The sequence below is a fragment of the Toxotes jaculatrix genome, chromosome 8 (assembly GCF_017976425.1).
Source record: "Toxotes jaculatrix isolate fToxJac2 chromosome 8, fToxJac2.pri, whole genome shotgun sequence".
NCBI lineage: Eukaryota > Metazoa > Chordata > Actinopteri > Toxotidae > Toxotes > Toxotes jaculatrix.
The window spans coordinates 10,711,994-10,735,500 of NC_054401.1; the positions used below are offsets into that span (position 1 = coordinate 10,711,994).

General features: G+C 41.4%; 3 protein-coding genes across 4 annotated transcripts in view; all 3 read right to left on the reverse strand.

Annotated features, from left to right (window-relative positions):
- Positions 1-256: 256 nt before the first annotated feature.
- rpl18 (ribosomal protein L18) lies at positions 257-4,556 on the reverse strand. Its single transcript, XM_041044576.1, has 7 exons — positions 4,514-4,556; positions 3,780-3,866; positions 3,527-3,634; positions 2,691-2,789; positions 2,442-2,565; positions 1,446-1,515; positions 257-383 (listed from the first exon to the last, which is right to left on the reverse strand). The coding sequence occupies exons 1-7, from the start codon at positions 4,514-4,516 to the stop codon at positions 308-310; spliced, it is 567 nt and encodes a 188-aa protein (XP_040900510.1). The 5' UTR covers positions 4,517-4,556; the 3' UTR covers positions 257-307.
- Positions 4,557-5,810: 1,254 nt separating this feature from the next.
- si:ch211-120k19.1 (uncharacterized protein LOC563199 homolog) lies at positions 5,811-7,122 on the reverse strand. The gene is made up of 4 exons (XM_041044577.1): positions 6,789-7,122; positions 6,193-6,263; positions 6,064-6,093; positions 5,811-5,930 (listed from the first exon to the last, which is right to left on the reverse strand). The coding sequence occupies exons 1-4, from the start codon at positions 7,120-7,122 to the stop codon at positions 5,811-5,813; spliced, it is 555 nt and encodes a 184-aa protein (XP_040900511.1).
- Positions 7,123-12,613: 5,491 nt separating this feature from the next.
- myh14 (myosin, heavy chain 14, non-muscle) overlaps positions 12,614-23,507 on the reverse strand; it is a 29,061-nt gene continuing 18,167 nt past the window's right edge. For both annotated transcript variants that reach the window (XM_041044542.1, XM_041044540.1), the window contains 22 exons: positions 23,215-23,421; positions 22,904-23,041; positions 22,638-22,761; positions 22,089-22,260; positions 21,786-21,998; positions 21,517-21,661; positions 21,221-21,427; positions 20,943-21,047; positions 20,604-20,756; positions 20,024-20,272; positions 19,806-19,919; positions 19,606-19,704; positions 19,307-19,519; positions 19,047-19,208; positions 18,825-18,953; positions 18,641-18,729; positions 18,431-18,554; positions 18,104-18,312; positions 17,778-17,886; positions 17,075-17,247; positions 16,846-16,869; positions 12,614-16,245 (listed from right to left, as the gene is read on the reverse strand). In XM_041044542.1, the coding sequence (XP_040900476.1) occupies positions 16,056-16,245; positions 16,846-16,869; positions 17,075-17,247; positions 17,778-17,886; positions 18,104-18,312; positions 18,431-18,554; positions 18,641-18,729; positions 18,825-18,953; positions 19,047-19,208; positions 19,307-19,519; positions 19,606-19,704; positions 19,806-19,919; positions 20,024-20,272; positions 20,604-20,756; positions 20,943-21,047; positions 21,221-21,427; positions 21,517-21,661; positions 21,786-21,998; positions 22,089-22,260; positions 22,638-22,761; positions 22,904-23,041; positions 23,215-23,421 (3,348 nt within the window). In that variant the 3' untranslated portion in view covers positions 12,614-16,055. The remainder of the gene's footprint in view (positions 16,246-16,845; positions 16,870-17,074; positions 17,248-17,777; positions 17,887-18,103; positions 18,313-18,430; positions 18,555-18,640; positions 18,730-18,824; positions 18,954-19,046; positions 19,209-19,306; positions 19,520-19,605; positions 19,705-19,805; positions 19,920-20,023; positions 20,273-20,603; positions 20,757-20,942; positions 21,048-21,220; positions 21,428-21,516; positions 21,662-21,785; positions 21,999-22,088; positions 22,261-22,637; positions 22,762-22,903; positions 23,042-23,214; positions 23,422-23,507) is intronic.

The following is a 23,507-nucleotide window of genomic DNA, read 5'->3' on the forward strand; positions in this document are numbered from 1 at the left end:
ACACTGCAACACCCACCGACATTCTCCAATCATTGACAGACCACCACTTCCTGGCCGAGTCATGTTTTTTCCAGGCTAACTCATATCAATTGTGATCACAAGCATTGTGAAGTCACATTTACGTTACAACCTTAAACGGAAAAAACTCTCCTGTGATGATGTCCAGCCATGTTATCACCTGCTTAAAATGAGTAATCCCATGTTCTTACTAGGGTGTAAATGCCATCCAATAAAACACAAAAGACAACTCATTTCATACAGTCAATCTTTTATTTGTATCAGATTGCATGAAAAACAAAAAGACAGACTAGTTCTTGTAGCCACGGCTGGCTCTGCGACCACGAGCTCTCTCGAACTTCCTGCCCTTGGAGCGAACGTAGGGCCTGGAGAAGAGAAAGAGCAGTTTGGTATAAGATGATAATACAACATTCATGTAAGGGGTCACAATTTAAGACACTCAGATTTCCCTTTAACCTGAGTGCTACCAAATTAAAGAGTTTGCAGGTTTTGCATGTAGTGGCTGTGACTCAACTCTATACTTCTGAGCTCAGAAGCAGCATGTGAATTATGATTTCTCCAAAATTCTGCAAACAATCCAATTAACTGCAGGAGAAAAAACTAAAATATTTAACATTTATGTGTTTATGGGTCAAGTGCCAGAAATTAACGCATCTTGGCAACAGATTTTCTTCAACAATGTTACCCCCAGTTAACGCTCATTTTAACTTCAATCGACTTTCAAGACACCTTAGCAACACTTTACTGGTTGAACACGGGTAAGACCTATAACTTTAATGGCAGCACTCCATCCAGGTGTACCATTACTACTGTCACAGCTTAGTGGTACGCAAACAGGAACTACCACTTAATGTTATTTGTTATACCAGTGCTTTCTCTTCTATGAAAGCTCTATTACTTGGTTTTACAGAAAATCCATCCCTCTGCACAAGAAATTTAAGTCCAACACATTTTGTGGTGTAAACTATATCATTTCCATTATTGTGTAAGATTTGTGTTATCACCATATGTGAACTTCTCTAATAAGTACTGTATATTTCCATATTGACCAGAATATGACAACCTTCCTCCCCACTATGCATGGAATCAAGGTAAGTATATATAAACCATACTTTACACTCTTTAAATGTATTGATGTCAGTAAAAAATGCTTAGTTACTGATCAACAGTGTGTGTCAGAGGCATGGCCACAGAATTGGACAGAGTGCATTGAATATGCACTGACATACAGGATATCTAACCTGCAAATGTAACACCACCATTTTTTAAGTAATTTCCAAAAGAAAGACAGCGTCTTCTACTCAGGCCTATGCTGCAGCCAAGCATCAGATTGATCAAATTACTGGAGTATCAATGGCTGAGAGTGAAACACAAAACATTTTGTTCTGTGTTTAACAACAGTACCAATACATGGACTGTACACGTACTTGGTGTGGCTGTGAGGGGTTCCAGGGGCTTTTCCAAAGTGCCTGTACACCTCTCTGCCTTTGCGGGGTCCTGGAGAACAAACACATACAGAGTAAGAAATGTTAAAAATGTTATACAGCATCTCAGAAAATATTACGAGTCTGTAGACCATCTGAAAGGTTATACGCAGCCCTTAGTAGCCGAAATCAGTTGAGTTCCTGTCTAAAAATGTAGCTTCCATTCAGGAACATTTAATACTAACATACCACATTTCAAGATACAGTTTGTACAAATGGGGCCAGAGATTAAGTACAAGTTAAATTCTCTCAATACAAGTCAACTATTTAAAAATGTGCCATTGCACCTGCTGTATCAATTTCTTTAAAATTAAAGCAATTAATTACAAATACAATCTGACCAATCTACCAGCCTGTACCACTTCTGTTGCATTTGGCCTCAAGGATCCACATGAATGTGCAGAGTCACTATTTAAGACAGAAAATGGTAATATGGGCGTTTGCATTTATAGGTGAATATTTGAGGGGTTTTTTTTGGCAAACAAAACATGTTTTGATGTTCTGGCAATAAAAGTGATCAAACAACACTGACACAGCACATATCAGAAGTCCCTTCTTTTACAAAAGATCTAACAGGGATGAATTTGTCTCACTTTTGGTTAAAACTATTTAAAGAGATGCCTGTTATACAAAGCATAATGCTAAAACAACTGGGTTTCTTATGCTTAACAAATTCAGATGAGTGACTAAAAACAACGTAAGGCAGCTCCAATCTTTTGTACTTGCAGACATCCATCTAAAATACCTAACTGTTCCATGAATGTGAACATTTAACATGGATAGCCCTAAAGGAAATCTCAACCGTTGTGCTCAATTGACCATACTAAAGGATCATATTTGTATTTGGTGCTTGATGCCCTGGCGGTGGCTGGACAATGACCGCTTACAATAACTACACCAATTGCATAGTTTCTATACACATCTAACATGTTTAGTTACCTGACAGCAGCACTGTGCCCTGTCCTTTGGGAGAAGCCAAAGCCAGCTGGTCAAAGGTCATCACCTGACCGCCTGCCTTCAGGATTCTGCCACGGGCACCATCGGTTACCCTCAGAGCACAGATCTATGGGACAAGAAACAGCACATAAGGACTTTCTCAAAGATTTCCAACAACATTACAGTGTTGAGGAAGATCTCTGTTGAAAAAAAACAAAAAAAAAAACAACACACTGTAAAAAGAGGAGTTACCTTGAGCTTGGGGATATCCTGAATCCTGACGTCATCAGTGACTGTTCCCACAACAACAGCAATTCTGTTCTCACGGCCGGGCATCTTCATCTTACGGATCTGGGGACAGGGAAGCAAAGTCAGAAATTCAACTGATAACGGTGCTCCTCACCATCAATTATAAAGTATGTAACAGTCAATTATAGACAATTCTATAATAAGGGAGCTGTGTTTAATATGCTCTGTAGCACGATGAGTGAATGGACACAATGTATCACATTACGTTTAGTTTAATCCACAGTTTGTTTCTTTACTTCAACATAGGAACATAATTCAGAAAATTCTATCCGAATTAGTTAACTCAATCCCAACTTCATCACAAAATTCAGAACCACTAAAGAGCAGAACAAATACGTAAACACAACCAAGGATGCACTAATAAACTGACAACTATTTCTCAGCAGAACATGCTATATCAAGTACCAATCAGATATCAGTGCTTATTCCACAATTTGAAATCTGTAAACCTCACTGCACAGAACCCATGGGATCAATTTTAATGCAAGGTAACATGAGACTGGGGATGCTGTTACACTATGAACAAATGTGTCAAGCCACCAAGACCGGCTGAATGAAACCGATTGTTGAAACTAAAAAGACATTTCATCGGTCACATCAGCACCAACACTGATCCACTGGATTGGAAAGGTGCTTCCCTAAAATCAGCACGTCTACTTTGCCAGTCTCAAAAAAGGATGATCAGCTACATACGACAACTGGCTCTAACAGTATTACTATCTAGAAAGAATCAACATAGGATCCTCAGTGGTGGACAGGGTGAGAGAAGTGAGACTGACCAGGCGGGAGATGGAGATGGGAGGCCTGTTGGTCCTGCTCATGAAGAGCCTCCTCAGGACGACCTTGTTGAAGGGAGCATTTGAGCGGCGGGCCAGAAACCTGTACAACTAAAAGAAATCAGCAGGATGGTTAGACATATTACATGCAATCACACTGATTAGCATAGCACGCAAGATGACAGATGACATCATTTCTACTACTACTGGTGGTATTACTCCAATAAGTAACACATGACGTGTGAATATGATTTACCTTGACCAGGAGCCTCAGATAAATATCCTGGCTCTTTGGCTCTTTCCTGTGCACCTTACGGTCCTTGTTGTGTCTGATGTCGACTCCCTTGAAAAGTGAACAGAAACACATTAATACAATAAACACATATTCACAAACAAGCATCTCCCTTGATGTTCATCTCCAGAGAATTGTGTATCACACTGAAATCTTATATCGAAACATTGCTGGACTTCTTGTACATTTTACTCTAACACTGGCAAACACAAAAATTAAAAAATACTTTAAGGTATGAGCAGAATTTACATCATTAATGAAAACAAGTAGTAGAACATTGCAGAGGCCGGTTCACACGTTGACACTCCGCTGCTAACTGCTACTACAAACCACACAGAAGCAAGCCTATAGTTTACAAGTAAGGCTAAGTATAACGTTTGGAAACACACGTTAACGTTGGGGGAATAGAGATTTATAGTTTCAAATAATATCCCGCATTCTGGACCATTTCTACAGCTAATTTCTGATCAACTTAAAGGCGTGAAGCGGCTCCCTGTGCAGCACTAATGTCGGCATCAGAGAGGGTAAGCTAATATGAATTACGTGGTCAAATACCAGAAAATCATGCCAGGGCTGTACTACAAATTATGTTCAGAATCAGTAACGGTTAATATTAGGAAGATAAAATGCTTTAATTCAGAGGATGATCGTGGATACTCAGGCTATCGTGTTTAAAAAATTCTACTAGCAGTACCTACCATCTTGGACTCAGAGCGAAAAGGGAAAAGGAAGAGCCGAGGTCTCGCGATAAACAGTGCCCTGAAATCTCGGGTCTCTGATTGGCTACTGAGCATGCACTTCCTGTCTTATACAGTCTACGTGCGGGACAAGCTCAAAGGCTCAAAACAACCGTCAGGATGAAGAGCGTGCCTCTTGTGGTGGAAATAGCAAGAAGGAAAGTAATAGTTATCATTTAATGGATCGTTATGATGTATTTTATACTTTTTTGGGCCCTTAAGTTGTGAGCACACACTGTCACTATTACAATTAGCCTAGCTAGTGAAGTGAATTTGGCCTCTGTGCACAAAACACTGACATATTATTACTTTCTTTCCCAAAACAATGTCACAGTTTCTCTGGATAATACACAGCAGTGAGGTCTGTGGAGACATGAATGAGAAAATGTATTTTTGCAATTTTGGATGAACTGGCCCTTTAATTTATTTTTCATTCATGACCTTATTAATCTGTTTATTTATTTATTCCAAATAATGCCATGGTGGAAGAAATGCTAAGATAATGCTTTGATTTGATCCCTAACAAAAATACATTAATGAGATTTGAGAGATGGAAATGAACCACCAAGATGTATGGCCCATATTATAGTAATATGTGAATAATTATGTTAATAGCCCAACTGTGCTATCCCTGTTAAATAACTGATCAAATGAAAATGATTTTCAAGAGCTTATTGTAATATGTTCAGTTTTATAATAGATAGATATACTTTATTCATCCATCAGAGGGAAATTGTTATGTATTAACATAACATTAACATATTATGCACAATTAATAGTATGTTTAGTTAGTAATAAATGTACATTTTACTTGCCACAGTTTTCAGAGACACACCAGAAATATGAACTTCAGTTTCAAGATGTATATGACAATATAAGCTATTTACATGATGACACAATTTAATAAAATGTTCAAAGCAAAACAAATAATGAAAAAATAAATGTAAGGACAATAACAGACTTAGTCTAGAATGGCATTCGGAAAGTGTGACGAGTAAATAGGTTTAAGAGCTCTGTAGTTCTCAGCAGGATTTAACTCAGACACTGTTGCATCATAATTTACATTTGCATTCAATGTTCTTGTAGGAGACAGTGGGCTAATCAGCTGAGTCTTGTAACCTTTATCTTACTGAGGAATCACCCCAGGTTCCTCAATAAATCTACTGACTCTGCAACTGAATTCTTCCCTTAAATAAGCCTCATCTGATGTCATTATTTTACTAAAAAAACTTGCATGACAGAGCTGAGGATCTCAGGTTTATTCAAGTTTATGGCTGTGCTGCTGTCTGAGGTGGCAGAGGAAGACTGTGAAAGTCAGTGCGATGCCTCCCAGAAACACTGTCCGTGCCACAGGGGGAACCAGGGCAAAGTTCACTGCCTGAAATAATGGAAGAGATGAAAAAAGGGATATGTCACTCTACATCTGTGTAAGTCTGTACATGTGTGCATGTCTGCTAATCTCTGTGTGTGGCAATAAAGTAAATGATGATGATAATACAAGAATATCTCACCTGCATTGTTGACCAAAAGACCACTCCAGTCTAGACAGATGAACAGAAGATGGATAGATCGATTTATCACATAGGAACATGTAGCCATTGTTCTTATTATTTAGTGTAATCTTTGACTTTGTAATGTACCTTGTAAGATGTCCAGAATTTCTGTCTCCAGTCTTCAAGTGGGTCCTCTTTGTTTTCGAGTAAACTTAAACCTAAAAAGACAGAAGTGGCTGTTAAATTGTTTTACTGAGCCTTGACGTGAAGAGGAGCTTCTGTTTTACAGTGACACTCACATGTGTCTCTCTGATCAAATCTTGCACAATGAACCGAACCTGGGCTCTTTTCAAGGCACCAGCTGGGTATTTTAAAGGCAATAACCAAAATTGTCCTTTTTCTTTTTTGGTTTGCGACTTGTCACAATATCCTAAGTAGATGGAATATTCCAGACATCTATCTGAGCTCTGACGAGTATAATCCATAGCATTGTATGTCTTTGTGAAACTGGTCACACAGATTACATAGCTTTTTTCCACCAAAGTTTCCAGAAAAGACCCTTAAAATAAAATGGCACCAGAATGTTTTATTTTAGTTATTTATTGAAAAGAATGACGAAGTTGGAGAAAACAGCAGCACAACAGACACCAGCATTTCTCAAGTGGAATATAAGAGCCAAACAGAGCAGCATGTGATTATTAAGGATAAACAAAAGATTTAAATAGTCCTTGTGACACACTTACCAATATAAAAGGCACTGATGGTGAGTGGAGCTGCAACCAGCTGATCCACAACGACTTTCCCTGTCACTGCCTTCACTCCACCCCCTGGCAGCATCCTCTCCAGCCCCCTGAGCCAGTGGTAGTTGAAGTTGGCATGGAAACAGAAACCAACAGTCGCCACTCGAGCCGTCTGACACCAGTCGATGCCAGGTGAACCCTCTGGTGTTGATCCTGCTTTATGTTTCCCACCCAGCACGCTCTGCTGTATCACGTCAGCAGAGGCAAACAGAGCTGTGTATCCCAGGACGTTACTGATGTAGGGGTGAGCCTTGAACAGAGCCCAGGCTCGATTCATGATGCAAGATCTGATCAGAAAGATTAAAGTCAAATTAATTCATAATAGAGCCACTGGGTGTCACTGCTTTACAATATTGCACTTTTAGTTGAGAGGAAGTTTTTAAAATAAATGTTCAAATAAAACTGATGTTAAAGGAAATAAAGCGAAATTAAAGGTTTGGTTAATGATGGCTAAAATCAGACGACATAATGCAGCTCACTCACTGTTGTTCTAAATTACATACTGAAAATGATAACTGCAGTGTCTTGAACTACTCTAAGTTATGGCTTTTATCCAAATAATAGACAAACCTACCTTTCAGCGTGGCTTTTCTCACCTTCTCATTACATTTTCAAGACCAAAGAGACGCAGGCTGTTTTCTGATTGGTTCTGTTGGACGAGGAGGAGGCACTGAGGTAAATCTACAAGCGAGGGAGGTTTTCTCACCAGGTCAAAGTTCTGCCAGTGTTGCAGGAAATGTGTGATAAGACCTTTATCAGCCCACTGGAGAGGAATCTGAGAAAATACCACATGTGAAGAATGATAAAGAAGTGACCAACAAAGCAATAATCTGAAGTTGACAACAGAGAGGTTATGCAAAAACTGGCAAAGCTACTATTATACTGAATTTGTGTACATATAAGTAAATTGCCAACATGCACACAAATAATTGACTGAAGCTTCATTTGTAGTGTAGGTGAGTCCATTGCGCACATTGTTTTTGTGACACAATGTGATTTATTATACCTCTCATACCTTGTTATGTAAATGAAAGTCACTTGAATAATTTTTACTAATGTCTGTGCAGAACAGTAAACGTAACTTACCACAGATTTTTCCAGCTGAATGAAGTGTTGAAGTTGAGACCTCACCAGAAAGTTAGCTGTGCAGCCCTCTGGTCAGAAGCACATGTGGTGTCACTATAAATAGATGCCACTCCTGCAACAGTGCTTCCCTCCTTTGAGTAAGCAGCTATAAGATTCACAAAATCTTAATTTTATCAGCATAAGGAAAGAAGTACAAGATGAGCTGTTGCATTTCAAGGGCAAGAAAGGTGTTTGAAGTTACACAATACTATTTGAAAAAATTTAGATGAGGAATGGTAAAATGTGTGTAACACAATACACCTCTACTAACCCATGAGTATGGAGACTGTTTGGTTGGAGGAGTCTAATTCTTCTGAACACCCCAGATTCAAAAAGGAACCAATGTTTGTTGAACAATTTGTGGTGACCTGGAGGAAAACCATACTTGTCCTTTCTGCTTTTATGACACAGTGTAATGCAACCAGTATTACACATTATGGAAAGTGCTATTCCAAATAGCTGCACTGTGATGTGCCTACCGAAAGGGAATACTGATACAACAAAGGATACAACAGAGAAATACACACCTGACAAATATATTGTTTGAAGCCAAAGCTCTAAGAGGAAATTGGATTAAAACTGATCATTATTTGGATGGTTACAGTGACTACAGTGGACATGAAATTAAAAAAAATGAATGGATGAATAAAAATAAATGAACAGATGAATAAGCAACTGTGAAGTTGTTCCCCCAGGAAAAGAGCAAGGACCTAATAATGTTCTGGAAATTCATTCAATGGAAAAGTTGACATATATTTTAAGAGTTAAAGAGTTACAGGACTTGGGAAATGCACATCATTTACATGTAAAAAGATGGGTAACATCACTGTCTAAAGATTGCATTTGTGGCACTGTCATATTGTTTCAACTTAAAGCCTTAAAGAAAATAAGGCCTGGAAAAGTAACAAAGAACCATGAACAAAGAAACACAAGACCACTCTTACGAGGGGGCAAAAAATCAATCTCAACTGAAAGTCAAGATAAGGTCATTTTGAACAACCCACAGCTAAAAAAAAACAATGTATAAGAAAAGATTTTGTTAAATAAATATGAAACTTGCTGGATTTTATTTTAGTCCTCTCTATCGATCCCTCTTCTCAGCTTTGTGAAAAGGACAGCCTATTCACCCACCTGCTGCCATAGATATGTAAAATTCTGTACTTGGGAGGTGTGCTATTGAATTGTAAAGGTCAATTAAAGCCACTAGCAACCATCTTAGCTCTTCCCTCCGAGAATGTGATAATTAGGGCCAGAGTTTAAGCTGATCAATTAAGGGCTTGTTAACACCCTCAACTGGTGCGTTTGTGTCTCTCAGTATTTAACAAGCTGCCTTTGGTGTGGCACACAATGGAGACGTGTGCCCACACCTCCACGAGCGGTTGACTTCTCAGATAATTGCCTCTTTTCTTTTCAGAGCCTCTCATCGTGTCTCACTTCCTCTCCCACTATCAATTTGTCAAGTTAGATTCCATTCATACTGCTGGGGAAAAAAAGGGATTTTGTGCATTTGCATTGAGCGCTTATGTCACTTGACTTAATTTGTGCGCACAGACCCACAATACAAGCACTGACATACATCAACAATTAAATCACCACACCTCTCTCCCTGGAGCCGCCCGCCTCCTCAGTCCTCAGTGCAGTTTGAAGAAATATACGAAGAAAGCCACAGCAGCCTAAGGAGGAGAAAGGTAAGAATGATTTTCTGTTTTGTTTTGTTTTTTCATGCAGCTGAACAGAACATAAGATTAGACATAACAAACAGCTGGATGTTGTGCTCGTTTCTAATTTATCAGTCCAGTCATGTATTGGTAGTGGTAAGAAAAGCTGTAATAATTACTGGAAACAAAAAGTTAATGTCATACTTGTGCAGAAAATTGCTCCTGTCAGTGTTATGTTATTATCTATGTAAATATTATTGTGTTGCTGAAGAAGCATTGCAGCTGGTTGAGGTGGAGCCAATTTTAAATCATATGCTCTACTGTTGAGTAGACTAACCTATAGCTATGCACTGTATTTTATAAACTGTTATTTTATAAACTGTGCTGCTATGGTGATCCAGAAGATTAAAATGAATAATAAACATTTTCTTCACGTTAAATCACTTAAAGTGCAGCTCATTTGATGGGATTTCAACACAGCATTACTTAGTGACATGACATCTACCGTGGATTTGTCTATAATTTCTTGTTTTCAGTCATGCGACCATCTATCTCTGTTACTCTGGAGCCAGGATTGGAGCGAGGGGTCCCTTGGGGTCGTGACCTCTACACTTTTGTCACTTCAGCAGCTGGTCACATGATGAGGACCCTGCAGAAACCCCGGAAGAACCGGCCGTCCAAACGGCAGGTCAACCACCGTCGCTTTCTACACAACATGATTCAGAGGTGTGTTGGGTCATCAGAAAAACACTGAAGCCAGCTGATATTAAAATACAGAACACTGTGCTCCTGGAAGTAACCTCAGGCAGTGGTTGACAAACTTGGGGGTCGTTCCTGAGAAGAATCTGAGGGATCAGGATAAAATAGGATAAAATATTTCTGTAACATTATTTTTTATTTTTGCTTCTTTCTCATGAAACACTGGAGACATCAGACCCAAAATTTTCTTCGCATTACAAAATTTGAGAACAAAGAATCACTTCGGCTACTGATCCCAGCTCTTTTCATGAGTCACAAGTAGTCACTGACATTCACCACTTTCATTTCTGTATGGTCATAATGAAGCTATGGCCAACAGCTCCTTAGCTTAGCTTAGACTGGAAACTGGGAGAAACAGTTACCCTGGCTCTGTCTAAAGATAGCAAAATCAGCCTACATTGTCATCACTGTGAGGTGTTTTTTTGTACAGATTAAATAAACAAGGTATACATGTTGATTGTAGGCAGATCTTGTAACTGTTGGACAGGGCCAGGCTAAGTATTTCCTCCTGTTTACAGTTTTTGTATTAAGCTGTACTAAGGCAGCTGACTGTAGCTTCATATTTAACGTATTAAGTGTATTTATATGTTTAATGTCAAACTATTCCTTCAAGGCTACATCGGTCAAACAGATTCAGTAGCTCATTGCATCTTGAAAACTATTGTTATTTCAACATCTCGTTTTTCTCTCAACAGAAAGTTTGCAGACATAGAAGCGGCAAACCACAGATTAGCATCTGCTCTTTATATTAAGGATGAGGAGAAAAATCTATCATCTCTGCAGTCAGAGAAGCCAGAGGCTGATAACTCCAAAAGTGGCCATCTACAAGATCCAGAGAAAGTCAGTGTTCACACAGATGCTGATGGCCTCTCAGAGTCTAGGACTGATGTCTTTACTGATTCACATCAAACCGAGGTCAGTGAAAAGAAGCACACAGACTCGCAGCATCTTTGGAAACGGCATCCCAAATCACAGCCCACCACCTGTACAGCTAGAAAAAACAAGCAGGGCAAAGGAAGAAAGAAAAAGGGAAGTGAAAATCACAGACTGGCTGAATTCACATCTATTACCTCCCCCAAAGGTACAGAGCTCTTTCATACTGAGTATTATGACGAAGAAAGTCCACTGAAGTCAATCAACAACCTCTCAGAAGACACTCAAACAGCTCGACACAACTCAAGCTTCCTCCAGTTTGACCAAAATGTGGACATGTCTCCTTCCTTCTCTCCAGAGCTCTCTCCGCTGTCTCTTGACTCTTGCGACTTCTCAATCCAAATGTTCACAGACTTCTCGACCTGCACACAGGCTCAGAAAAGCATCGCTGACATTGCAGAGAGTCCATGGACAGACATAATGGATCTATTTAGCAACAAGGACTCAGGAGGCTGTATGGATGTAGATGCCTATTTTGAAAGTATCTGTGCATGCCAAGGTGATGTGGGGCAGGAGGTTGGTGCAGATAACTTGACATTTGCAGACCAGTCAGATAGTTATACTGAAAGGCTGTGCAGCAATAAATCAGAGGTGGAGGATCTACACTGTGAGAGAGGTGAGTACAGATATGAACATGGATACAATTGCCATGGAGACCAGGGATCGACCATAAACCACACTGCAGGGACACAGTTCAACAATTTTAAACCATCTCAAGGTTCAGACATCGCTCAAAACCAGTTCCCCTCGTCGGTCTGCTGTCACTACAACATCTCACACCTACAGACATACCAGCAACCTGAGGAAGAGAGTCCCTGTATGATGGTAAACTGTGAAAATAACCTAAATTTTACACCATTTGAGGGTGTTGCTCAGTCATTCTCTGCCCCACTTCATAATCCTGAGCACCGTCCCATTCCAACACCACCACATGAGGATGACTGGCTGTTCACTGATATCCTGAAGGAAAGGAAGTCACCTGACTGCTAGGAGAAAAAAAAGTGTTGGACTGACAGTAAATATTACACATTACACTTAGCCTGACGTGTATTTATGTTTCAGGGTTTAACTGTTATTTGAGTTGTGTGTGAGTGTGTATGTGTGTCAATCTCTGTGTTGATTACAGTGGTATTATGATCTAAGTATGAAAAGTGTCAAATATATATAATGTCAATAAAATTGATAAATGCTCTGTGACAGTTCTAAAGTGTGTTTGTATGAGCCTTTGTGTTTGCTCCTGTCTCTGTGCATGGACACCCAACCTGTGCAAAGAAACACACAGACACACAAAGATCAAAACCAACGACATATATTAAAGTTAACCCCAGTCAGATGTTTTTATAATTACAGCATCATTAACAAAAAAAAGGCTAAAACAATAAAACACATTTCCAAAATGTTTCAAGTTCCACAGTCGCCATAAACAAACACAGAGAGAAAAATAACACCTCAGAGAACCACCAGCCTTGTCTCTTGCTACAGGTGAGCAGAACCACTCTGTTCTCGTTACAGCACTTCAATCCACGTGTCTTCAGATTTTGGTCTATCAAGGCGTGAACAAAGTCGCCACGCTTAGACGCTGATATGACATTTTGAGATTACAACATTTAAGTGAATAGTTCAGAGTGGCAGACTGTGTCGTGATGACACATGCCATCAGCTCATTTGGCTTAATACTATGTCCTCCTCTTCGCAATGAATTATAACCTGACAAAGCAGACATGATGTACTGACAGTCTGGCTGTGTCTCCACTGGTAGTGTGTAAAGTGCAGCATTTACACAATATTTTAAAAAAAAACAGAGCTTCAAACAAAATCCTTTGCATATTGCTAAAGTAAAATAACTGTACAAACAGAAAATAAAAAATAAAACCCTTGAATAGGGTGTTAAACATATGTCATCATAGTCAAAATCTTTCTTGACCCCACTGGTTTGATCTTTCTACACCTGTCACTAACTGTGAATTATGGTGAACCCGGCAAAAACGAAAAAAAAAAGAAGAAGCTGAAAGTATGGATAAACATGGGAGGTCAGGTCTGTTGAGTACATGCTTATTGTTCTTGTTTTGTCAGTGCAATATAAACCTGTTAACTTAAACAGAGGGAAGAACAGGGGGCAGCAATGACAACCCTGATTACCGAAAATTACTGTACTGGTCCTGTGTGTGATCAATGGTGAACACCAACTGGATCATTAACCCTTTGTTGTATAGTATAAACATAAATCCAGAAAGACATTCAGAACAATTCCAGAAACATAATTTGTGATTTCAGCAACACAATCTTTGTCTTTCAGTTCCAATCGAAAGTTAAAGCGCAAGTGACATTCTTTCTAATTTAAGCAGCATGTCTCAGTTCATTTAAGGAATAGCTCACTATTTCTGGAAACACACTTAAATCAGCTTTTTTGTCACAAGTTGCTTTATAGGTAACTATGTGTCTGGCTATTTCTTGGACTGGAACAGGAACTTCCTGAAGTCTCTGCTTAGTAAAAAAATGCCTGGCACATAACTGCCTTTATACAATGTAATGCTTTTACATTTCAGGTTTTTTCTACGGATTAAACACAGGTACAAGTGCAAATCAGCGAGCTTTAGAGGTGCTTTGGACAGAGGCAGCGTATTTCTCCAAAATGTTGAACTATTCCTTTTAAAACATTTCTCTATCACATTAACATCCCGGACAGCCTTAAAGCTGTGACAGGCAAACAGGTGCTGAAGAAGGTCCTAAACAAAACTAAAACAGATAAAAATGGAGATGTTTCACCTAAAAGGAAAATACCTTTAAAACCAGGTTTCACAAAAAATATTGTCTGTTTCACAGCAGGGTCGTCATCAAACTGTATCTGTATGGTTTACACCACACACACATCATTTTGAGTTTTGTTAGCTAGGGTAAAAAAAAAAATCTACTTTTTGTTCTACTTGCCGTTTGCTTCATAAAAATTCATTCCTCAGTGCCTCCATTGTCTTTTTTTTAAATCTAATACTACTAGTATCTGAAAACGCTTTGAGCCTGGTGCGCTCTTATTCTACAATCTTCTACATAGGAACTGTGAGCAGAGACTGAGTTTATTCTACTAAGGAAACCATCCAGTAGAGAGACAGGATGATGGTAGAACACCTAACATCTAACCTCCACTCTTGTCATCTATTCTATTCTACAGCTATTCTATGTTTCCTACAAATTTAAGTCCCTTTTTCTCATCCATACGCCCACCATTTGGTTAAACACAAAAGCTTTGTTTGATCAATAATTTACACAGCTAATCAGTAAAAATCAAAATTACAATGTACAAGATGCTTGTCAAAATAAAATTGTGATGTGTTTATCAGTCTAAAACAAGGGCAAAATGTTCATTGTCACAATTTGTTTTGCTTTGGATGAAAACATAAATTAATACAGTAGTAATAACGTTGCTGTGGCAGACAATTCATAATTTTGTTGTTGTTTTCTACACCAGCAATGACTTTAACCAGAGAGGTCTCCATGCAAAAAGACCTGATCCTGTAACGCTGACTGAGACAAGTCTACACTGTCCATGAATATAACCCAGTCCAGGCTGACATCAGCCCCATCAGGAGCAGAAATAATCAGACTAACATGCTTCCCCCCTAAGACGGAGTTGTAAAGAAAACAACCAGCGATCAATAACTTAAGTTCATATTTCATATAAATTATACAAATTCAAATTTCTGAAGCAATATGTTAAGACTTTAGTTAAAGAAACTATCTAATACTACCTACTGCATTGTCTAACAACCTACTGTTTCTAATCTATAGAAAAAGGATTTTCATTTAGTACAACCTTAACGCAGCGAGTGTGGCTGCATGTAGACTGCTTCTTATGGTCAAATGTACTAAAATTATGACCAGCGGAATATGAAAATGAGATCAATATATTATGGATCTTAGTGTAATGCTTCCCAGTTTCTAATCAACCATTTTAATACAAGTTTGATTAAATATTGTTGTCTGTCCAACGATTTTTCTCTCTCTGTTTTATAGATTATTCCAATGTTCATTTGTGTATTTTAAAAAGTTATTCGACATATGAAGATGTCAAAATTCACATTTAACGCACGCTCGTACAGAAGGTGAAATTCTCCCTTCCATGTCTGTATTTGATTTATCTTGTCTGCTGTTTTAATGTAGCATTGATATAGATTGTCTTAACACCTTTCAGAAGTATTTTCCTCCAGCAGCCCTTTGTGAAATCAGATTGTATATTTTTTCAATCCTCATCAAAGGGTTAAACATGGCTTAGTTTTGAAATACCTCCTAATGTAAAAGACATGACCACCATAATGTTTTCTGCTCTCTAAGTACTGCACAGCATCATGAAATTTGTTGGTAGTAATTCACTTTCCCCTTCGAACTCTAGGAGATGTAGTTTAGTTTTTCAGAAGTGCATTACAGAGATGTAATGCAATGTAATGTAGAAATTTCCAGTCTTTTTTATGTCGCTTTGTATGTCACAGTTTGTTACAAAATAAAAATTAATTCCAGTTGCCTCTTTGTAAAATCTAATTTTTACATGTTTCCTGTTCTTGTTCAGAAAAAATGAGGCAAAATCTTAAAGAGCATCAATATATCAGAGGTTGTTTTATAGTTATAGCGCCTGATGTATGCATCCTAAATGACTTTGCTTGTTTACTACAATGTTGTGTAGTGTGTGCATGTCACTCCTTCACCCCTGAGTAGTCCAGGCTGTGAGAGTGTGTCTGTGTGTGCGTCACTCTGTGTTGTTGACGGTGTAGGGTGGTGGAGGGTCTAGACTGTGGTCAGAGGAGGGAGTTGGGGTTCCTGGGAGTCCAGAGGAGGGAGTCGGGGAGGCTGGGGGCTCCTCCGAGTCAGAGTTCTCCAACGAGAGATCATCGACCAGCGCTCTGCGGCCGCGCATTGCCAGGGGCAACGGAGCACGCCTGGACAAGAGGAGAGACAGACATTTAGAGTATGTCCTGGTGTGAACAGGCAGCAAACACACCACAGGGCAGTGATTCAAAACTACTAACTACCTCTAACTACTATAACTAACATTTTTTTCATTATTGTTTTTTTTATTATTCCTCAAGTAATCAACAGTTTAGTTGTAGTGAAAAACGTCTGTCACAACTTGTAGAAGCTGATATCAGAGTAAATTTGGCCTTGTGACATTCAATATTTTGCTGTATGGTGAAAATGAAGCTACAGGCAGCAGCCTTTGGACAGAGCCAGGCTACCTGTTTCCCCTTGTGTCTTTACACTAAGCTAAGCTAACAAGCTGCTGGCTGCAGCTTCATATTTACTATACAGACAGACTAACTTTTGCCAAGAAAACAAAACTTATTTCCCAATACATGAAACTATTCCTTTAAATAGGTTACATAGCTGATGAAATGCACAAGACTTAAGCAAACAATAAAAAAAGGTTGCAAAATGTCCGACACATGAACTATGTGAATTGTAGATGTACTAACAATCTCAACCTTTCCGCCCAAATCATAAAATAAATAAATAAATAAAAATAACACATGGTGACCTACTTATCTGGTCTCCATTCAGGGATGCTGAGTGTTGGTGTGACGCAGACAGATGGACAGTGAATCAGAGTTAGATGGACACAAATGGATGCAACAAAAGAGCAAAGCAAAACAAATCATATCAAGTTATTGAAGGGTGGGTTAAAAACAAACGAAACAACCATAAATGATGATCACTCAATAACAAAAAATACATGCACATACTCTCACACACACACACACACGTGGTTACCTGAGCTGGCTGCGGAGGGAGGTGATCTCTCGTGTCATGGTCTGACTGCTGTCGGTGAGCTCCTCCAGCTCTCTCTGCAGCTTCCTCTTCTGGGCGTTGGAGCGTGAGTTCTCCTCCTCCACCTCCTCCAGCTGCCTCTTCAGCTGCTTCAGCCGGACCATCGACTTATCCAGCTGGAGAGTGGGGGGGGGGGGGGGGGGGTTGGGGAAGAGGAGGGAAATGACATAGCGTATTGCAGAGGTCAGGGTGAGACATGAGATCGGAGGAAAGAAGGGAACAGGAGTAAGAGAAGGGGGACGGGTATATAAAAAGAGAGATTAGTCTGGGAACAGGAGGACTGATAGGGATCACGAGTCAGATTAAATCTGGCAGATTATCTTGATGATGTTTTGGGAGGAGAGTCGGTGTCTCTGCTGTAGTTGAGGGATTTATTTTTCGGAGTGGACTATGCTCTATCTCCCCAATGAACACACAGATGCCAGGGCAGGATTAGGATTAGGTTGGACTGAGCCGGATAAATCACTCATTTTAGGATGATTTTTCAACACTCTCTGTGCCCTGGGGCACAATTATAGTGACGAGCTTAGCTGATGTGACCCCCATTAAATGATTATTTACTACTCCGTCCCTGATTATATTGTTCTGTGTGTGATTCTGCGGCTTACATTAACTGAAAAAGTCAAAGTAATGTTAATTTCCTTACCTGTTCTCTGTACTGGTCTGCATGTCTCCTCTCGTCCTCTGCCTGCATCATCACCTCCTTCAGTTTCTTCTCTGTCTTTCGCACCAGTTTGTTGGCAATGGCTCGTTCCCTGAGAGATAAGGCAGGTCATTATAAGATACCTGCAGCATTAAGCAATTAAAGACATCAATTCAAATAAATTAAAAGTCTGATTTGCACATTTTGTACAATTACACTATTTTTTTAGGCTACACACCCGTATTTATCTTTCATATCTATGTTTTTCTAGTTGCTCTATGTTTTCAAATGTTTATCTCAGCTGATGCATGCTTGTCTGTTTCTCTCACTGTCTCTCCTGTTCCAGCTGCTCCTCCATTGACTCTATCTTGGCCTCCAGGGCGGCGACGCTGAGCCTGTGCTTGCCCCTCACGGCTCCCTCCATCTCCCCCAGTCGGGTCTTCAGCTCCTTGTTCTGCCTCTCCAGCTGCTCCCGAGCTGCCTCTGCCTTCTGGGCCAACGTCCTCTCTCCCTGCAGCTGCACGGTCAGAGTCTCCACCTGCAGCACGAGCACAGCAACGATGGCAGTGTGTGATTACAAGGATGTGTGTGAACGAGGAGGTGACATATAGAGTGGTGGACACATACAGTGTGCGGTTATACTGTGTCTACCGTACCTGTAGAGCTGTCTTCCTTTGTCTCTCTGCCAGCAGTTCAGAGTTAGTCTGCTCCTCCTCCAGCTCCTCTTCCAGCTGACTGACCCGAGCCTCTAACCTCCGCTTCTCCTCACATAACGCAGTTCTGGACAAACACACAAATTCATTGATAGCAACACAAGCAAAAATACACTGAATAACCCAATACACCAGAAGCAAAGAGATACTGACTTTCCAGAACTGCTGTTGACCATTTCATCAGCCATCTCGTCTCTTTCCTGCTGAGCCTGTCTCCTCTGTCTCTCTGACACAGACAGCTCCTACACAGAGAAATGGATGCAGAGTCATTTACAACACCATAATAAATGCCATTTATTTTTAATATTTTTGCTGGGTTTCCGTTAAACACACGTACTTCAGTGAGCTGCAGGACTTCTGCCTCCAGGGTTTGGATTTTCTTCTCGCTGTCTTTCGACTGAGTGATCACCTCATCCCGAGCCAACTTGGTCTCATCCAGCTCGCGAAAAAGTTCCTTCATTTGACCCTGAGACAAATAAAAATAAGTGTTAAAGAAGGAGGCCCTTTTTTACAAGCATAAAATAATCAGTGCTTATGTGTGGGGAAATTACTCTTTTACCTGGAGCCTCCGTAGCTGCTTCACAGCCTCCTCTTTGCCACGGCTGGCTGTCTCCACCTGGGCCTCGGCTTCCTGCAGCTCTGCTTCCAGCTGCTTCTTGGAGGACACAGCCTGAGACCGCTGACTCCTCTCCTCCTCCAGCTGAATCTCCAACTCTCTCACCTGCCATGGGAATTGGGACATAAGAAATTTTTGAGTGATTTGGGGAAAGAAACAGCAGCAACGCTTTCTGTGATTTCCTTGCTCCTTCCCATCTCTACCTGTTTGCTGAGGGCCCTCCTCTTCTCCTCCCCCTTCTCCTCGCTGGTGCTGATCTCCCTCTCAAACTGAGCCTTGAGCGCCTGCAGGGTGACCTCCAGCCGCAGCCTCGAGTTCTCCGCCTCCGCCAGCTCCTCCTCCAGCTCCTGTGTCTGCACCCGCAGGTTCTGGGCTTCTGTTTCTAAGGTCCTCCTGGTCCGTTCCAGCTCATGAACCTAATCCAAGAGCAGATAAGAGAGGGTGACTCACTGAGGACTGAGACAGAGAAATAACAAAGGAGCCCCAAGAGGAAGATTCTTACATTCTTGCCGACATCATCCTGCTGGTTTACAAGCTGTTCCATTTCCACACGGAGCTGCTTGTTGGCCCTTTCCAGCTCTTCCCTCTGGTCCTGGGCCTCCTACATGCAGAAACACAAAGGATTAATCACCACAATCACAGAAATAACAATACAACAATAATAACAAACATTCTTGTTTTGTCTGCTCTCAAATAGTTTACCTGCAGGGCTCGAGAAAGTGCCAGATATCTTGTCTCCTTCTCTCGGCTGTCTGCTTCTGCTCTGTCCCTCTCCTCTGCCAGCCGAGTGCTCACCGCCTTCTCCTCCGCCAGACACTGGGGGGCAAAGCGAAGGAAGTAAAGTTAGATGTCCAGAGGAAGACGTTTCAGGGATATGAGCTGAGACAGATTTTTCAACCTGTGCATGGAAGCAAACCGACCTGGTCAAACTTCTTCTGTCTCTTCTCCAGGGCCGTGCAGTTCTGCCTCTCCCTTTGCAGCGCCAGCGTCATGTCCTCGATCTCCTCCCTCAGACGCTCCCTCTGCCTCTCAACTCTCAACTTTTCCTCCTCCTTCTGGCGCTCCCTCTGAATGGCACTGTCCAGTTCTCTCTGAAGCTTCCTGCGTACCTCCTCTCCAGCTTCCACCGCAGTGTTCACCTCCTCTGACTGCTTACGAACCTCTGCCAGCTGCAAAGCATGATCAGAAAGTGGCTTAGAAATGTTCATGGATATGTTCATTGAAACTTCACAAAGTAACAACCTTCTAACCGCTGATTTTAAATCTTTACTCTCTTTAGATATTGTGAATTATAAGGGAAGCCGCTGGAAATGGAAATTTGAAAGCATAATAATATAATAAGCAACTGAAATGTGATCTCTGTGTTTATGTATCTACTGTATTGTTTTCTTTTTTTATGTGATGGGTAGTTTTAATCTTGCACTGCTGCAGACCAAGGTTTGGAATATGCATTGAATGAGATGAACCAGCAGTTCCAGCCTGTGTGGGTCTCTGATTTACCTGCTGGGTGTGAGTCTGGATCTGCCGGTTGAGCTCTTTGGCTCTTTCCTCCTCCTCCTCGAGTCTCTCCATCAGTCCGTTCTTCTCCTCCTCCAGCGCTCGCACTCTCGAGGCCAGAGCCATCTTCTGACGCGTTTCATCCTGCAGCAATTCCTGAGAGATAGGAAAAGATAAGAGCATCAGTCAACGTGTTTTTGAATCGGGATATAAAAATAAAAGATTATTGCCATGTTCTCAACCCTAGGAGAAAGTATTAAAAGTGTCTGTGGCTGTAGCCCAAAAGTCGAAGTCCAGCATAAAACATAGCCCAGCCCTGGTGTGTGTTTTTCAGTTTGTTACCTTTGCATCATGCAGCTGGCTCTCCAGGTTGCTGACCTCTTTCGAGAGCCGAAGGGATTTGGTTTCAGAGGCGGACAAATTGCCGGAGAGAGACTCAATCTCACACTGAAAAAGACAAAAGAAGAAGGTAAAGTTATCAACAGAAAATAAAATACAAGAGGATCTCTTTACTGCAGCACAGCAATCTGCTTCCCACCTACTTGACCAGATACAAAAATGAACAAATAACACACAGGTAAATTATGCTTCAATATCAGTGGCCTCGAATTCTGTTGCACCTGTAGCTTGTGAATTCGCTCCTCCCTCTCCTCCCTCTCTCTGTCAGCCTGAGTCAGGCGGGCGCTGAGCTCCTGCAGCTGACCATCAGCCCTCTTCCGACCTCTCTCGCTCTCTGTGCGGCTCGCTTGGAGACTCTTGAGCTCGGACGTCAAATTCTGCCTCTCCTCCTCCAGGACTGCCTTGGCCTTCTCCAGGGACTGACGCGCCTGAAAGAAAACAGAGACCACAGATGACAAGTGAGGGCGCACGCTTACACGCGAATGTGTTTCTGAGTATAGGTGCGTGGTTCTCATACCCTCTTGCTGTTATCGAGTTGCTCCTGGAGGCTGTCTATGGCAGCGCTGTGTTTGACTCTGAGCTCTGATAGCTGGACCTCATGGCGGCGAGTCTCCTCTTCAACACATCGCTGGAGCTCACTTAACTCTGCCTCCCGACGAGACCTGTACAGGTGAAAGAGGAAAGAGGACAACACTTTTTCAGTCTTGATCCAACAACAGAAACACAGTACAACTGTTTCAATTTCAAAGCCTAGATAAATGACAAGTACTACTGTATAAAATGTACCTCAACTCCTGCTGGGCAGCTGTGGTGTCCAAAGTGTCCTCCAGCTCAGTTCTCAAAGCCTCCAACTCCTCCCCCAGGTCTCTCCTCTGCTTCTCCGCCCTTTCCCTCATACCCCGCTCACTCTCCACTTCTTCCTTTAGCTCAGACACCTGGGACATGGCCTCCCTCAGTGCCCTCTGAGCTTCAGCCCGACGAGCACCCTCTTCCTCCAACCTGACAGAAACAGAGAGGATTGATGTATGGAAAATCTAAAACCGTGCTTTTTGAGTTACTTCGTCTATTATACGTCCTCCTGCGTCTCACCGGCCCTGTAAGGTGGTGATTTCCTTTTCCTTCTGAGCCAGGCTGCCCCTCAGCTCGGCGGCCAGCATGCCCAGGTCTGACAGCTGCTCCTGGGCCTCCACCGACTCGCTCTCCATCCTCCTCTTCCACTTCTCCTGCTCCAAGCGACCCTGCTCCTCACGCTTCAGGCGCTCTGCACACAGTGATGGAGCAGATTTATGATCAGATCACAATATTGTGACAGTGACAATGTTCAGACAAAGTTGTACATCCGGGATACCACCACCAACCAGTTTACTACTGAGGAGTTATAACTTGCTTTCTATAACAAAGATTCCACTAGTTAGTGCTGCAGAATTATGGTTAAGATGACAGTCATGCTTTTCATAATTTTCAATATTTTTATGTACATTATAATACACAGCAAATAAATCTTCACATAAAATTGATTTGTCCAAAATAACATCCAGTTATTTTGATACCATAACAATTTGATGAGAACCACATCAAAAGAACTGATGAAATGCTGCAGTTTGCAGATTGCCTGTGGGTTGACACTAGGACAGTTACCCTCTAAATCAGCGATGACAGCCTCCTGTTTGTTCTTGAGTTTGTTCAGACTTTTGGTTTTCTCCTCCTCCTCAGTGAGCTGGTCAGTCACCTCGCTCAGACGCTCCTCGAACTGTTTCTTCTCCTGCTCAAAGAAAAATAACAATAATGCTGAATAGGGTTATGAAACATGCACAGAAACATGTATACAACACACACACACACACACACACACACACACACACACACACACACACACACACACAGAGTTTTAATCTGATGTCCACCTTGCTGAGTCGGTCTCTTTGCTCCACTGCATTCAGCAGGTCAGTTTCCAGACTTTTCACTTTATTCTCCGAGGTAACCTTCTCCAGCAGGAGGCGCTGTCGGGCACTTTCCTCCTCCTCTAACTGCTCCTCCAGGTCCTGATGAAGACAGAAAGGAGTAGTTTAAGTAACGTGTCAGAACAAGGACAAACTGATATGAGAGTGAACAAGACAAGGCAAAAAATCAACATGTCTACTGTCACTTCACAGATTTTCTTTTGTTTTTATGAATAACCAGCTCTGGCAGAAAAAAACACCATATCCCTCCTAACCTGTACATTCTGCTGCATCCTCTTCTTCTCATTGGCTAGTTGCACGCCCCTCTCCTCCTCTTCCTCCAATCGACTCTCCAGCTCGCCCAGCACTTCCTCCAGCTCCTGTTTCCGACTGGCCAGCCTGGCTCTCATCTCCTCTGCCTCCGCAAACAGCTCAGCCTCTGCCTGCAGCTGGTCAGCCAGCACAGCCTTCTCCTCTATCAGCTAGAACGTGACAGAGAGAGGAGGAAGAGGAGTGATGAGTGAGCAACTGATTCATAGCAAAGTAAGAGCAAAGGGATTTAAGTGTA

Coding starts and splice junctions, on each gene's coding strand:
- rpl18 (XM_041044576.1), bottom strand. Junction 3,635..3,779: donor ATCTGAGGCTCCTGGTCAAG/GTAAATCATATT, acceptor GATTTCTTTTAG/TTGTACAGGTTTCTGGCCCG. Junction 2,790..3,526: donor CCATCTCCATCTCCCGCCTG/GTCAGTCTCACT, acceptor CCCTGTCCCCAG/ATCCGTAAGATGAAGATGCC.
- si:ch211-120k19.1 (XM_041044577.1), bottom strand. CDS start 7,122: ATGAATCGAGCCTGGGCTCTGTTCAAGGCTCACCCCTACATCAGTAAC. Junction 6,264..6,788: donor CATCAGTGCCTTTTATATTG/GTAAGTGTGTCA, acceptor CTGTCTTTTTAG/GTTTAAGTTTACTCGAAAAC. Junction 6,094..6,192: donor AATTCTGGACATCTTACAAG/GTACATTACAAA, acceptor TCATCTGTCTAG/ACTGGAGTGGTCTTTTGGTC.